The following is a 17,038-nucleotide window of genomic DNA, read 5'->3' on the forward strand; positions in this document are numbered from 1 at the left end:
CAGGCTCGCCGGGCCAGGCTGAATCGGCAATGTAACCAAACACGCACCGGTCGTCGTTCTACCAGATTTCCGCAAGACAGTTTACTGCTCGCTCCGTCTGTGGGCCGGCCCACTTGGCGTTGCCAGTAGGCGCCGGTTCGCTTCCGCGGTGCCAAACGCGCCGAATAGGAGCCCCCTGTTGGCGGCAAAAGCAAGCATATCGCGCCTTTGCTCCCACGACCATTTCGTTCCATCTCGGGCCAACAGCCCAACACCACATGCAGATCAGCAGCACTAGTCCCCTAATGAAAAAATAAAATCAGCAGCACCAGCACTCTAGCAGGAACGCACGCCTCCACGATCCGCCTCGCTCGTAGCGAACCAATCACAGCAGGCGAACCACCACCCCACGGATCGCTACCTCGACACCAGATCTCGACCGTCCACGCACCAAAAATCCAACGCTCCACTCCCACCTTCCCTTCCCTCCCGAAAAAGCGAAGCTCACGAAAATTACCCCGCCCACTCGGCGCGCGCCGCCTATTTAGCACCGGTCCCTCCCCTCCGTCCTCCTCACCCCAATCCCTCCTCCTCAAGCACCAGAACCCCCTCCCCCTCCCTCCTCAGCCTCCCGGCGCATCGAGCCATGGCCCGCACCAAGCAGACGGCGAGGAAGTCCACCGGCGGCAAGGCGCCGAGGAAGCAGCTGGCCACCAAGGCCGCCCGCAAGTCCGCCCCGGCCACCGGCGGCGTCAAGAAGCCCCACCGCTTCCGCCCCGGCACCGTCGCGCTCCGCGAGATCCGCAAGTACCAGAAGAGCACGGAGCTGCTCATCCGCAAGCTCCCCTTCCAGCGCCTCGTCCGCGAGATCGCCCAGGACTTCAAGACCGACCTCCGCTTCCAGTCCTCCGCCGTCTCCGCACTGCAGGAGGCCGCCGAGGCCTACCTCGTCGGCCTCTTCGAGGACACCAACCTCTGCGCCATCCACGCCAAGCGCGTCACCATCATGCCCAAGGACATCCAGCTCGCCCGCCGCATCCGTGGCGAGAGGGCCTAGGCTGCTCCGTGCGCGTCGTCGTGTGTTAGATCCACCTTAGCCGTTGTTCAGCGGTCGAGATGTGCGTGCTCGTAGTGTTTGTTTGTGCCATGGTGGATGTAGTGTGCCTGATCTGATGTCACCATCTTGCTGTCATCAGTAATTTAAATGAAAATGTTGGCGGTCTGTTCTAAGATCTGTTCATTTTGATGCCTGTTTTTGCTTGTTTGTGAGCCTGTCAGTGAATGTGATTCACCAAATTGTGCATTATATTATTCCAACTCGTGAAATTTTCTGCCAGTTTAATCTACTGTGTCTTAAATTGCTTCAAGTTTTTAGCTTAATTGATGCCTTTGACTATTAAATTTCGTCATCAGTAGTAATTTTGTTGACTGCCTCTGAACCTGAATGAACAGCCGCAGCTGTTTTATCATGTTATTACTTTTTACTCCCTGTGACTGTAAATAACCCTCACCTGTACCATGATGCTAACAACGGGTAAAATAGGATATAGACAAGAGATTTTTATATTTTGCACTGCTCATAGAGTACATACTGTTTTTGATACAACTGTATCAAATTTGATGTCGCATGCCATGATCCATCTGATGGATTTCTTGCACCTGCAAATGACCGCGTCATGATATTGTCAACAGTGTGGTCGAAGTAGAAGGTGCAATTAGAGATGATGCAGTGAAACTGCTGCAGATCAGTAAGGTGAACATATGTTGGGCGATATTTTCAGTAATTTAATGCTGGAATGATATCCTGTAGCGAAAGAGGATTATAGTCTGTCTATAACTGCTTTGATCTTGTCCATAATGCTTCCCCTGCAGAGCAAAAAGGTGTGCCAGATTTCTTGTTGAATGCAACGAAGAACTATGAAATACTAGCAAAGGTGAGAGAGAGACCGCATGTTTTTGCAATTGAAATTCCTTCTTTGAACTGCAGAACGTGTTTTTGTTCTAACCTGTCTTAAGATCCATTTGCCTATGATTCTGTTGGCATCTAGTTTATGGTTTACATGTATCCACAGACCCGAGAGGGATGATGAAGCTCTTGATATCAGATGGTACATAATTAATGTTATCAAATGGTCACTGCAAAATTGAGCTAATGGGTTCTAAAATGCTTTGATTTATATTTTAGCTTAAATGTTGCCCTGGCTGCTTCAAACCACGTATTCAGTAATCTGGTTTGCTGCCTCTGAACCTGAACGAACAGCATGCTAATATTCTCGTCTTAACAGTATCAGTACTTTTTATGTTTGGTGCACAGATTCATGTTGAAGTCATCCCTCTTTTCTAATGATACAACAATTGTCTTAACCCTATTGCAATATCTGCTGCTCATGCATTACATACTGTTTTTAATACTTCCATGGACGCCTGCCATTTCGCTAATCGTAGCATGCAGCATTACTAGCCCTTTTATCATAGGAAAATAGTGGAGTGACTTGTGAATTTTGTGATGAATCGCTGTTTCATTGGCATCTTGTCTGGCACTTCGACTCGATCCCCTGCTTATTCGGCTTTGGGGAGGAGTTCCCTTAACTTCTGCTGCCGGTATTGCTTTCTCCTTTGCGTTTCCTTGGTTTTGTTATGATAGTGTGCTGTTCCTTTTCGAGACTAGGGTAACACATCACCATTGGCAACGTCTCGAGTCTCTTGGCTAGATGGCAGCGGGCAGTGCCAGGTGAGTGTATTTATTACTCCTGGCCCTTCACTTGTGCTGTGTGATGTTTGACTGAACTAGAATGGGCTTGCTTGTTTACTGATTCTTATACCTTGAGTTGAGTATCACGTACACGAAGCTGACTGCTGCTGCTTCTTTTTATTCAGGAGTTCAGGGTGTATTTCTGAGGGGGTCGTATTACGTACTTCTGATTGAGTTGAGTTTCTTCTGCTGTATTATTGATGTAACTTCAAGTCCCTGCTTGAGATGTATGTTTGTAGAACTTTTGATTGATCATTTACATCCAAGTATGATTAAACTTTACAAAGTTCTGTAATGGCATGGAATTAGCTTGTTACAAGGATATAAATCAAAAAATCATGTAAGTATCATCATAAATAAGAAACATGTTATATAGATGGTACATTCCTAAATCTAGTAGACCGACGAACGCCCCATCTTATAGCTAATACTTCACCCAAGGTGCTCAAAACCCTCATGAATTCACCCCAACAAGAAGTCAAATAGGGAATTCCGTTAAACAAGATGGCATATCGTTGAAAGAAATCCATCTCACAAACCGCAGTAGAAACCTTTTGTACTTAGTGCGAGTCTAAGCTTTTCCTCTCATTGCCACTGAGAGCTTGTCATAAATCAGGGACCTACTCCATCTACTGACCTATCATCTAACCAAGTCAACGAATATTCTAACGAATATGATAACAATATGCATCTATAAATTATTCAATAAAACATCATTGATCTGATCATAAATTAATTATTCATCACATAGTAATAAGGATTTTTAAGTGGGAAATCACTTGTGGAAAAAATCCACTCATGTGATATTTGTATTGAAGGATGGAGAGACGATATGCTAGATAACAGCAACTACGAACGGGGGGAGCATTGGAGGATTATATTTTAGTAAGATGGAGGTGAATTGCCCCTCAGCTAGTGTAAATGCGCAGGGTTGCAGATGAGTTTCACCTCGGATCACGAAATGGCGACGGTGGGAAATTGGAAGATAAATCATGGAAGGGTTTTAGTGTTGGGAATCGTTGCATGGAAAACAAATTTTTTTCTACGCACACGCAATGACCTATCCATGGAGATGCATAGCAACGAGGAGGAGAGTATGTCTACGTACCCTCATAGACCGTAAGCGGAAGCGTTTGACAACGCGGTTGATGTAGTCGAACTTTCTTCACAATCCAACCGATCGAGTACCGAACGTACGGCACCTCCGCGTTCAGCACACGTTCAGCTCGGTGACGTCCGCGCCTTCTTGATCCAGCAAGATGGCGAGGTAGTGGATGAGTTCCGGCAGCACGACGGCGTGGTGACGGTGATGGTGAAGTTATCTCCGCAGGGCTTCGCACTACGAAAATATGACCGGGGGTGTAAACGGTGGAGGAGGGCGCTACACACGGCTAGGCAATTGTCTGTTGTGTGCTAGGCGCCCCCCTCCCACATATACATAGGTGGGAGGGAGGGAGGAGCAGCCAAAGGAGGCGCCCAAGTAGGAGGAATCCTACTTGGGGTCCCTCCCAAGCCGCCCCCTGCCATATATAAACAAGGGGGAAGGAAAGAGGGGGGGGGGGAGGGAAGGAAGGGGGAGTCCTACTCCACACTTTTCTTTCCCTCCCCTCTTTCCTTCTCCTACTCATACAGCCGGCCTCTATAGGGGCGCACCAGCCCCTTGTGGGTTGGTGTGTTCCCTCACTGGGCCCATAAGGCCCATATCTTTGCCGGGGGTGCCCGAAACTCCTTTTCGGTGACTCGATAAGTACCCGGTACCCCCGAAACACTTCCGGTGTCCGAATACCACGTTCTATATATCAATCTTTACCTCTCGACCATTTAGAGACTCCTCGTCCGGGACTCCGAACAACATTCGGTCACCAAAACATATAACTCATATAATACTATATCGTCAACGAACGTTAAGCGTGCGGACCCTACGGGTTCGAGAACTATGTAGACATGACCGAGACACCTCTCTGGTCAATAACCAGTAGCGGAACCTGGATGCCCATATTGGCTCCTACATATTCTACGTAGATCTTTATCGGTCAAACCGTTATGACAACATGCGTAATTCCCTTTGTCTATCGGTATGTTACTTGCCCGAGATTCGATCGTCGGTATCTTCATACCTAGTTCAATCTCGTTACCGGCAAGTCTCTTTACTCGTTCCGTAATACATCACCTCGCGACTAACTCCTTAGTCATTTGCTTGCAAGCTTATGATGTGTATTACCGAGAGGGCCGAGAGATACCTCTCCGATACTCGGAGTGACAAATCCTAATCTCGATCTATGCTAACTCAACAAACACCTTCAGAGATACCAGTAGAGCATCTTTATGATATCCCAATTACGTTGTGACGTTTGATAGCACACAAGGTATTCCTCCGGTATCCGGGAGTTGCATATGTTGGAGATCGTTGCAGAAATTAAAAAAATTTCTACGCATCACCAAGAACAATCTATGGAGTCTTCTAGCAACGAGAGGGAAAAGAGTGCATCTACATACCCTTGTAGATCGCGCGCGGAAGCGTTCAAGAGAACGAGGTTGATGGAGTCGTACTCGTCGTGATCCAAATCACCGATGATCCTAGCGCCGAACGGACGGCACCTCCGCGTTCAACACACGTACGGAGCGGGGACGTCTCCTCCTTCTTGATCCAGCAAAGGGGAAGGAGAAGTTGATGGAGATCCAGCAGCACGACGGCGTGGTGGTGGAAGTAGCGGGATCCCGGCAGGGCTTCGCCAAGCGCAAGCGGGGAGGAAGAGGTGTCACGGGAGGGAGGGAGGCGCCAGGGCTTGGGGTGCTGCTCCCATGCGCCTCCCCACTATATATAGGGGTGGAGTGTTGGGAATCGTAGCATAATTTTAAAATTTTCCTACGCTCACCAAGATGCATCTATGGAGTCTACTAGCAACGAGGGGAAGGGAGTGCATCTACATACCGTTGTAGATCGCGAGCGGAAGCGTTCCAATGAACGTGGATGACGGAGTCGTACTCGCCGTGATCCAAATCACCGATGACCGAGTGCCGAACGTACGGCACCTCCGCGTTCAACACACGTACGGTGCAGCGACGTCTCCTCCTTTCTTGATCCAGCAAGGGGGGAGGAGAGGTTGATGGAGATCCAACAGCACGACGGCGTGGTGGTGGATGTAGCGGCTCTCTGGCAGGGCTTCGCCGAGCTTCTGCGCGCGAGAGAGAGGTGTTGCAGGGGAGGAGGGAGGCGCCAAAGGCTGTAGTGTCCTGCCCTCCCTCCCCCCCTTTATATAGGCCCCCTGGGGGGTGCGCAGCCCTAGGAGATGGGATCTCCAAGGGGGGGCGGCGGCCAAAGGGGGGAAGGGGTTGCCTTGCCCCCCAAGGCAAGGGGGAACTCCCCCCTAGGGTTCCCAACCCTAGGCGCATGGGGGGGGAGGCCCAAGGAGGCGCCCCAGCCCACTAGGGGCTGGTTCCCCTCCACTTTCAGCCCACGGGGCCCTCCGGGACAGGTGGCCCCACCCGGTGGACCCCCGGGACCCTTCCGGTGGTCCCGGTACAATACCGATAACCCCCGAAACTTTCCCGGTGGCCGAAACTGGACTTCCTATATATAATTCTTCACCCCCGGACCATTCCGGAACCTCTCGTGACGTCCGGGATCTCATCCGGGACTCCGAACAACTTTCGGGTTTCCGCATACATATATCTCTACAACCCTAGCGTCACCGGACCTTAAGTGTGTAGACCCTACGGGTTCGGGAGACATGCAGACATGACCGAGACGCCTCTCCGGTCAATAACCAACAGCGGGATCTGGATACCCATGTTGGCTCCCACATGTTCCACGATGATATCATCGGGTGAACCACGGTGTCGAGGATTCAATCAATCCGTATGCAATTCCCTTTGTCAATCGGTATGTTACTTGCCCGAGATTCGATCGTCGGTATCCCAATACCTTGTTCAATCTCGTTACCGGCAAGTCTCTTTACTCGTACCGCAATGCATGATCCCGTGACCAACGCCTTAGTCACATTGAGCTCATTATGATGATGCATTACCGAGTGGGCCCAGAGATACCTCTCCGTCACACGGAGTGACAAATCCCAGTCTCGATCCGTGCCAACCCAACAGACACTTTCGGAGATACCCGTAATGCACCTTTATAGTCACCCAGTTACGTTGTGACGTTTGGCACACCCAAAGCACTCCTACGGTATCCGGGAGTTGCACGATCTCATGGTCTAAGGAAAAGATACTTGACATTGGAAAAGCTCTAGCAAACGAAACTACACGATCTTTTATGCTATGCTTAGGTTGGGTCTTGTCCATCACATCATTCTCCTAATGATGTGATCCCGTTATCAGTGACATCCTATGTCCATAGTCAGGAAACCATGACTATCTATTGATCAACGAGCTAGTCAACTAGAGGCTTACTAGGGACAGTGTGTGGTCTATGTATTCACACATGTATTACGATTTCCGGACAATACAATTATAGCATGAATAATAGACTATTATCATGAACACAGAAATACAATAATAACCATTTATTATTGCCTCTAGGGCATATTTCCAACAGTCTCCCACTTGCACTAGAGTCAATAATCTAGTTACATTGTGATGAATCGAACACCCATTGCGTCCTGGTGTTGATCATGTTTTGCCCTAGGGAGAGGTTTAGTCAACGGATCTGCTACATTCAGGTCCGTGTGTACTTTACAAATATCTATATCTCCATTTTGAACACTTTCACGAATGGAGTTGAAGCGACGCTTGATATGCCTGGTCTTCCTGTGAAACCTGGGCTCCTTCGCAAGGGCAATAGCTCCAGTGTTGTCACAGAAGAGAGTCATCGGGCCCGACGCATTGGGAATCACCCCTAGGTCGGTAATGAACTCCTTCATCCAGACTGCTTCCTGTGCTGCCTCCGAGGCTGCCATGTATTCCGCTTCACATGTAGATCCCGCCACGACGCTTTGCTTGCAACTGCACCAGCTTACTGCTCCTCTATTCAAAATATACACGTATCCGGTCTGTGACTTCGAGTCATCCGGATCTGTGTCGAAGCTAGCGTCGACGTAACCCTTTACGACGAGCTCTTCGTCACCTCCATAAACGAGAAACATATCCTTAGTCCTCTTCAGGTACTTCAGGATATTCTTGACCGCTGTCCAGTGTTCCTTGCCGGGATTACTTTGGTACCTTCCTACCAAACTTACGGCAAGGTTTACATCAGGTCTGGTACACAGCATGGCATACATAATAGACCCTATGGCCGAGGCATAGGGGATGACACTCATCTCTTCTATATCTTCTGCCGTGATCGGGCATTGAGCCGTGCTCAATTGCACACCTTGCAATACAGGCAAGAACCCCTTCTTGGACTGATCCATACTGAACTTCTTCAATATCTTGTCAAGGTATGTACTCTGTGAAAGACCAATGAGGCGTCTTGATCTATCTCTATAGATCTTGATGCCTAATATATAAGCAGCTTCTCCAAGGTCCTTCATTGAAAAACATTTATTCAAATAGGCCTTTATACTTTCCAAGAATTCTATATCATTTCCCATCAATAATATGTCATCCACATATAATATGAGAAATGCTACAGAGCTCCCACTCACTTTCTTGTAAACACAGGCTTCTCCATAAGTCTGTGTAAATCCAAACGCTTTGATCATCTCATCAAAGCGAATGTTCCAACTCCGAGATGCTTGCACCAGCCCATAGATTGAGCGCTGGAGCTTGCATACTTTGTTAGCATTCTTAGGATCGACAAAACCTTCCGGCTGCATCATATACAACTCTTCCTTAAGGAAGCCGTTAAGGAATGCCGTTTTGACGTCCATCTGCCATATCTCATAATCATAGTATGCGGCAATTGCTAACATGATTCGGACGGACTTCAGCTTCGCTACGGGTGAGAAAGTCTCATCGTAGTCAGCCCCTTGAACTTGTCGATAACCCTTAGCGACAAGTCGAGCTTTGTAGATGGTCACATTACCATCTGCGTCCGTCTTCTTAAAGATCCATTTGTTTTCTATGGCTCGCCGCTCATCGGGCAAGTCACTCAAAGTCCATACTTTGTTTTCATACATGGATTCTATCTCGGATTTCATGGCTTCTAGCCATTTGTCGGAATCTGGGCCCGCCATCGCTTCTTCATAGTTCGAAGGTTCACCGTTGTCTAACAACATGATTTCCAAGACAGGGTTGCCGTACCACTCTGGTGCGGAACGTGTCCTTGTGGACCTACGAAGTTCAGTAACTTGATCTGAAGTTTCATGATCATCATCATTAACTTCCTCCCCAGTCGGTGTAGGCACCACAGGAACATTTTCCCGCGCTGCGCTACTTTCCGGTTCGGAAGGGGTGACTATCACCTCATCAAGTTCCACTTTCCTCCCACTCAATTCTTTCGAGAGAAACTCCTTCTCTAGAAAGGACCCGTTCTTGGCAACGAAGATCTTGCCTTCGGATTTGAGGTAGAAGGTATACCCAATAGTTTCCTTAGGGTATCCTATGAAGACGCATTTTTCCGATTTGGGTTCGAGCTTTTCAGGTTGAAGTTTCTTGACATAAGCATCGCATCCCCAAACTTTTAGAAACGACAGCTTAGGTTTCTTCCCAAACCATAATTCATACGGTGTCGTCTCAACGGATTTAGATGGTGCCCTATTTAAAGTGAATGCGGCAGTCTCTAAAGCATAACCCCAAAATGAGAGCGGTAAATCGGTAAGAGACATCATAGATCGCACCATATCCAATAGAGTGCGATTACGACGTTCGGACACACCATTTCTCTGAGGTGTTCCAGGCGGCGTGAGTTGTGAAACTATTCCACATTTCCTTAAGTGTGTACCAAATTCGTGACTTAAATATTCTCCACCACGATCTGATCGTAAGAATTTTATTTTCCTGTCACGTTGATTCTCGACTTCACTCTGAAATTCCTTGAACTTTTCAAAGGTTTCAGACTTGTGTTTCATTAGGTAGACATACCCATATCTACTCAAATCATCAGTGAGAGTGAGAACATAACGATATCCTCCGCGAGCCTCAACACTCATTGGACCGCACACATCGGTATGCATGATTTCCAATAAGTTGGTTGCTCGCTCCATTGTTCCGGAGAACGGAGTCTTGGTCATCTTACCCATGAGGCATGGTTCGCACGTGTCAAATGATTCGTAATCAAGAGACTCCAAAAGTCCATCTGCATGGAGCTTCTTCATGCGTTTGACACCAATGTGACCAAGGCGGCAGTGCCACAAGTATGTGGGACTATCGTTATCAACTTTACATCTTTTGGTATTCACACTATGAACATGTGTAACATCACGTTCGAGATTCATCAAAAATAAACCATTGACCAGCGGGGCATGACCATAAAACATATCTCTCAAATAAATAGAACAACCATTATTCTCAGATTTAAATGAGTAGCCATCTCGAATTAAACGAGATCCAGATACAATGTTCATGCTCAAAGCTGGCACTAAATAACAATTATTGAGGTTTATAACTAATCCCGTGGGTAGATGCAGAGGTAGCGTGCCGACGCGATCACATCGACCTTGGAACCATTCCCGACGCGCATCGTCACCTCGTCTTTTGCCAGTCTCCGTTTATTCCGTAGTTCCTGATTTGAGTTACAAATATGAGCAACCGCACCGGTATCAAATACCCAGGAGCTACTACGAGTACTGGTAAGGTACACATCAATTACTTGTATATCACATATACCTTGGGTGTTGCCGGCCTTCTTCTTGTCCGCTAAATATTTGGGGCAGTTCCGCTTCCAGTGACCACTTCCCTTGCAATAAAAGCACTCAGTCTCGGGCTTGGGTCCATTCTTTGACTTCTTCCCGGTAACTGGCTTACCGGGCGCGGCAACTCCCTTGCCGTCCTTCTTGAAGTTCTTCTTACCCTTGCCCTTTTTGAACTTAGTGGTTTTATTCACCATCAACACTTGATGTTCTTTGCTGATCTCTACCTCAGCTGATTTCAGCATTGAATATACCTCGGGAATGGTCTTTTCCATCCCCTGCATATTGTAGTTCATCACAAAGCTCTTGTAGCTTGGTGGAAGCGACTGGAGGATTCTGTCAATGACCGCGTCATCCGGGAGATTAACTCCCAGCTGAGACAAGCGGTTGTGCAACCCAGACATTCTGAGTATGTGCTCACTAACAGAACTGTTCTCCTCCATTTTACAGCTGAAGAACTTGTCGGAGACATCATATCTCTCGACCCGGGCATGAGCTTGAAAAACCAGTTTCAGCTCCTCGAACATCTCATATGCTCCATGTTTCTCAAAACGCTTTTGGAGACCCGGTTCTAAGCTGTAAAGCATGCCGCACTGAACGAGGGAGTAATCATCAGCACGCTGCTGCCAAGCGTTCATAACGTCTTGGTTCTCAGGGATTGGTGCTTCACCTAGCGGTGCTTCTAAGACATAATCTTTCTTGGCTGCTATGAGGATGATCCTCAGGTTCCGGACCCAGTCCGTGTAGTTGCTGCCATCATCTTTCAGCTTGGTTTTCTCTAGGAACGCGTTGAAATTGAGGACAACGTGGGCCATTTGATCTACAATACATAATGTAAAGATTTTAGACTAAGTTCATGATAATAAAGTTCATATAATCAAATTATTTAATGAACTCCCACTCAGATAGACATCCCTCTAGTCATCTAAGTGAAACATGATCCGAGTTCAACTAGGCCGTGTCCGATCATCACGTGAGACGGACTAGTCAAGCTCGGTGAACATCTCCATGTTGATCGTATCTTTTATACGACTCATGCTCGACCTTTTGGTCCTCCGTGTTCCGAGGCCATGTCTGTACATGCTAGGCTCGTCAAGTAAACCTAAGTGTATTGCGTGTGTTCCGAGGCCATGTCTGTACATGCTAGGCTCGTCAACACCCATTGTATTCGAACGTGAGAATCTATCACACCCGATCATCACGTGGTGCTTCGAAACGACGAACCTTCGCAACGGTGCACAGTTAGGGTGAACACTTTCTTGAAATTATTATAAGGGATCATCCTACTTGCTACCGTCGTTCTAAGCAAATAAGATGCAAAAACATGATAAACATCACATGCAATCAAATAGTGACATGATATGGCCAATATCATCATGCTCCTTTGATCTCCATCTTCGGGGCACCATGATCATCTTCGTCACCGGCATGACACCATGATCTCCATCATCATGATCTCCATCATTGTGTCTTCATGAAGTCGTCACGCCAACGATTACTTCTATTTGTATGGCTAACGCGTTTAGCAACAAAGTAAAGTAAATTACATGGCGTTATTCAATGACACGCAGGTCATGCAAAATAATAAAGACAACTCCTATGGCTCCTGCCGGTTGTCATACTCATCGACATGCAAGTCGTGATTCCTATTACAAGAATATGATCAATCTCATACATCACATATATCATTCATCACATCTTCTGGCCATATCATATCACATATATCACTTGCTGCAAAAACAAGTTAGACGTCCTCTAATTGTTGTTGCAAGTTTTTACGTGGTTTGTAGGTTTCTACCAAGAACGTTTTCTTACCTACATATGACCACAACGTGATTTGCCAATTTCTATTTACCCTTCATAAGGACCCTTTTCATCGAATCCGTTCTGACTAAAGTAGGAGAGACAGACACCCGCTAGCCACCTTATGCAACTAGTGCATGTCAATCGGTGGAACCAGTCTCACGTAAGCATACGTGTAAGGTCGGTCCGGGCCGCTTCATCCTACAATACCGCCGAAACAAGAAACGACTAGTAGCGGCAAGAAGAATTGGCAACATCAACGCCCACAACTTCTTTGTGTTCTTACTCGTGCATAGTAACTACGCATAGGCCTGGCTCATGATGCCACTGTTGGGAATCGTAGCATAATTTTAAAATTTTCCTACGCTCACCAAGATGCATCTATGGAGTCTACTAGCAACGAGGGGAAGGGAGTGCATCTACATACCGTTGTAGATCCCGAGCGGAAGCGTTCCAATGAACGTGGATGACGGAGTCGTACTCGCCGTGATCCAAATCACCGATGACCGAGTGCCGAACGTACGGCACCTCCGCGTTCAATACACGTACGGTGCAGCGATGTCTCCTCCTTTCTTGATCCAGCAAGGGGGGAGGAGAGGTTGATGGAGATCCAACAGCACGACGGCGTGGTGGTGGATGTAGCGGCTCTCTGGCAGGGCTTCGCCGAGCTTCTGCGCGAGAGAGAGAGAGGTGTTGCAGGGGAGGAGGGAGGCGCCAAAGGCTGTAGTGTCCTGCCCTCCCTCCCCCCCTTTATATAGGCTCCCCTGGGGGGTGCGCAGCCCTAGGAGATGGGATCTCCAAGGGGGGGGGCGGCGGCCAAGGGGGGGAAGGGGTTGCCTTGCCCCCCAAGGAAAGGGGGAACTCCCCCCTAGGGTTCCCAACCCTAGGCGCATGGGGGGGAGGCCCAAGGAGGCGCCCCAGCCCACTAGGGGCTGGTTCCCCTCCACTTTCAGCCCATGGGGCCATTCGGGACAGGTGGCCCCACCCGGTGGACCCCCGGGACCCTTCCGGTGGTCCCGGTACAATACCGATAACCCCCGAAACTTTCCCGGTGGCCGAAACTGGACTTCCTATATATAATTCTTCACCCCCGGACCATTCCAGAACCTCTCGTGACGTCCGGGATCTCATCCGGGACTCCGAACAACTTTCGGGTTTCCGCATACATATATCTCTACAACCCTAGCGTCACCGGACCTTAAGTGTGTAGACCCTACGGGTTCGGGAGACATGCAGACATGACCGAGACGCCTCTCCGGTCAATAACCAACAGCGGGATCTGGATACCCATGTTGGCTCCCACATGTTCCACAATGATATCATCGGGTGAACCACGGTGTCGAGGATTCAATCAATCCGTATGCAATTCCCTTTGTCAATCGGTATGTTACTTGCCCGAGATTCGATCGTCGGTATCCCAATACCTTGTTCAATCTCGTTACCGGCAAGTCTCTTTACTCGTACCGCAATGCATGATCCCGTGACCAACGCCTTAGTCACATTGAGCTCATTATGATGATGCATTACCGAGTGGGCCCAGAGATACCTCTCCATCACACGGAGTGACAAATCCCAGTCTCGATCCATGCCAACCCAACAGACACTTTCGGAGATACCCGTAATGCACCTTTATAGTCACCCAGTTACGTTATGACGTTTGGCACACCCAAAGCACTCCTACGGTATCCGGGAGTTGCACGATCTCATGGTCTAAGGAAAAGATACTTGACATTGGAAAAGCTCTAGCAAACGAAACTACACGATCTTTTATGCTATGCTTAGGTTGGGTCTTGTCCATCACATCATTCTCCTAATGATGTGATCCCGTTATCAGTGACATCCTATGTCCATAGTCAGGAAACCATGACTATCTGTTGATCAACGAGCTAGTCAACTAGAGGCTTACTAGGGACAGTGTGTGGTCTATGTATTCACACATGTATTACGATTTCCGGACAATACAATTATAGCATGAATAATAGACTATTATCATGAACACAGAAATACAATAATAACCATTTATTATTGCCTCTAGGGCATATTTCCAACATGGAGGGGGCTGGTTTCTTGCCCTCCAAGTCCATTGGGGCGTTGGCAAAGGTGGGGGAAAGAAATCCCATCATTTCCCTTCCGCACCGATTGTTATCCCCCTTTTTTAGGGATCTTGATCTTATCCCTTCGGGATATGATCTTATTCCTTCTAAGGTAGGATCTTGGTGCGCCTTGACCAGGGGTGTGGGGCCTTGCCCCCACTACCCACGTTCATGTGGGTCCCCCCATGCAGGTGGGCCCCACTTCGGAACCTTCTAGATCCTTCCCGGTACAATACGGAAAGATCCTGAACATTTTCCGGTGGCCAAAATAGGACTTCCCATATATAAATCTTTACCTCCGGACCATTCCGGAACTCCTCGTGATGTCCGGGATCTCATCCGGGACTCCGAACGACTTTCGGATTTCCGCATACTAATATCTCTACAACCCTAGCGTCACCGAACCTTAAGTGTGTAGACCCTATGGGTTCGGGAGACATGCAGACATGACCGAGACGACTCTCCGGTCAATAACCAACAGCGGGATCTGGATACCCATGTTGGCTCCCACATGTTCCATGATGATCTCATCAGATGAACCACGATGTCGAGGATTCAATCAATCCCGTATACAATTCCCTTTGTCAATCGGTACGTTACTTGCCCGAGATTCGATCGTCGGTATCCCAATACCTTGTTCAATCTCGTTACCGGCAAGTCACTTTACTCGTACCGTAATGCATGATCCCGTGACCAAACACTTGGTCACATTGAGCTCATTATGATGATGCATTACTGAGTGGGCCCAGAGATACCTCTCTGTCATACGGAGTGACAAATCCCAGTCTCGATTCATGCCAACCCAACAGACACTTTCGGAGATACCTGTAGTGCACCTTTACAGCCACCCAGTTACGTTGTGATGTTTGGTACACCCAAAGCATTCCTACGGTATCCGGGAGTTGCACAATCTCATGGTCTAAGGAAATGATACTTGACATTAGAAAAGCTCTAGCAAACGAACTACACGGTCTTGTGCTATGCTTAGGATTGGGTCTTGTCCATCACATCATTCTCCTAATGATGTGATCCCGTTAGCAATGACATCCAATGTCCATGGTCAGAAAACCATAACCATCTATTGATCAACGAGCTAGTCAACTAGAGGCTTCCTAGGGACATGTTGTGGTCTATGTATTCACACATGTATTACGGTTTCCAATTAATACAATTATAGCATGAACAACAGACAATTATCATGAACAAGGAAATACAATAATAACCATTTTATTATTGCCTCTAGGGCATATTTCCAACAGCATAATCTCATAGTCGAAGGAATAAGTATTTGATATGTGATACGTCTCCAACGTATCTATAATTTTTGATTGTTCCATACTGTTTTATTACCAATCTTGGATGTTTTATAATCATTTCATAGTCATTTTATATCATTTTTTGGTACTAACCTATTGACATAGTGCCAAGTGCCAGTTGCTATTTTTCCATGTTTTTTACATCACAGGAAATCAATATCAGACGAAGTCCAAATGCAACGAAACTTGACGATGATTTTTTATGGACCAAAAGGAAGAAGTTGGGCCCTAGTTGCACCTGGGGGGAGTCCCGAGGAGGGGCAACCCACCAGGGCGCGCCAGGAGGCCCAGGCACGCCCTGGTGGGTTGTGCCCACCTCGGGTGCCCCCCGGACCGCCTCTTTGCTCTATAAATACCGCAATATTCCAGAAACCCCAAGGGAGTCGACGAAATATTCATCCAGCCGCCGCAGAGTCTAGACACCATCTCGGATGGGGTTCACCACCTCCATTGGTGCCTCTCCGATGATGCGTGAGTAGTTCTTTGTAGACCTTCGGGTCCGTAGTTAGTAGCTAGATGGCTTTCTCTCTCTTGCTGAATTCTCAATACAATGGTCTCTTGGAGGTCCATATGATGTAACTCTTTTTGCGATGTGTTTGTTGGGATCTGATGAACTTCGAGTTTATGATCAGTTATATCTTTTTATATCCATAAAAGTTATTTGAGTTTCTTTGATCTCTTATATGCATGATCTCTTATAGCCTTGTATTTCTTCTCCGATATTTGGGTTTTGTTTGGCCAACTTGATCTATTTATCTGTCAATGGGAAGAGGTGCCTGGTAGTGGTTTCAATCTTACGGTGCTTGATCCCAATGACAGAAAGGGAACCGACACGTATGTATCATTGCTACTAAGGATAAATAGATAAACGGATCTTGTCTGAAGGAAATATGCCCTAGAGGCAATAATAAAGTTGTTATTTATATTTCCTTATATCATGATAAATGTTTATTATTCATGCTAGAATTGTATTAACCGAAAACTTAGTACATGTGTGAATACATAAACAAACAGAGTGTCCCTAGTATGCCTCTACTTGACTAGCTTGTTTATCAAAGATGGTTATGTTTCCTAGCCATAGACATGTATTGTCATTTGATGAACATGATCACATCATTAGAGAATGATGTGATGGACAAGACCCATCTGTTAGCTTAGCATTATGATCATTGAGTTTTATTGCTATTGCTTTCTTCATGACTTATACATGTTCCTCAGACTATGAGATTATGCAACTCCCGAATACCGGAGGAACACCTTGTGTGCTATCAAACGTCACAACGTAACTGGGTAGATGCTTTACAAGTGTCTCCGAAGGTGTTTGTTGGGTTGGCATAGATCGAGATTAGG

At 47.3% G+C, this 17,038-nt stretch overlaps 1 protein-coding gene across 1 annotated transcript; it reads left to right on the plus strand.

The window, feature by feature from the left end:
• The first annotated feature begins 541 nt into the window (after positions 1-541).
• LOC123182824 (histone H3.2) lies at positions 542-1,219 on the plus strand. Its single transcript, XM_044595494.1, has one exon. It carries the CDS (start codon positions 626-628, stop codon positions 1,034-1,036), a length of 411 nt encoding a protein of 136 aa, XP_044451429.1. The 5' UTR covers positions 542-625; the 3' UTR covers positions 1,037-1,219.
• The last annotated feature ends 15,819 nt before the right edge of the window (positions 1,220-17,038 follow it).

Source organism: Triticum aestivum, chromosome 1D (assembly GCF_018294505.1).
Source record: "Triticum aestivum cultivar Chinese Spring chromosome 1D, IWGSC CS RefSeq v2.1, whole genome shotgun sequence".
Taxonomy (NCBI): domain Eukaryota; kingdom Viridiplantae; phylum Streptophyta; class Magnoliopsida; order Poales; family Poaceae; genus Triticum; species Triticum aestivum.

What these genes read in the sequence shown, in the direction of transcription:
- LOC123182824 (XM_044595494.1), top strand. Translation starts at nt 626, where the DNA reads ATGGCCCGCACCAAGCAGACGGCGAGGAAGTCCACCGGCGGCAAGGCG.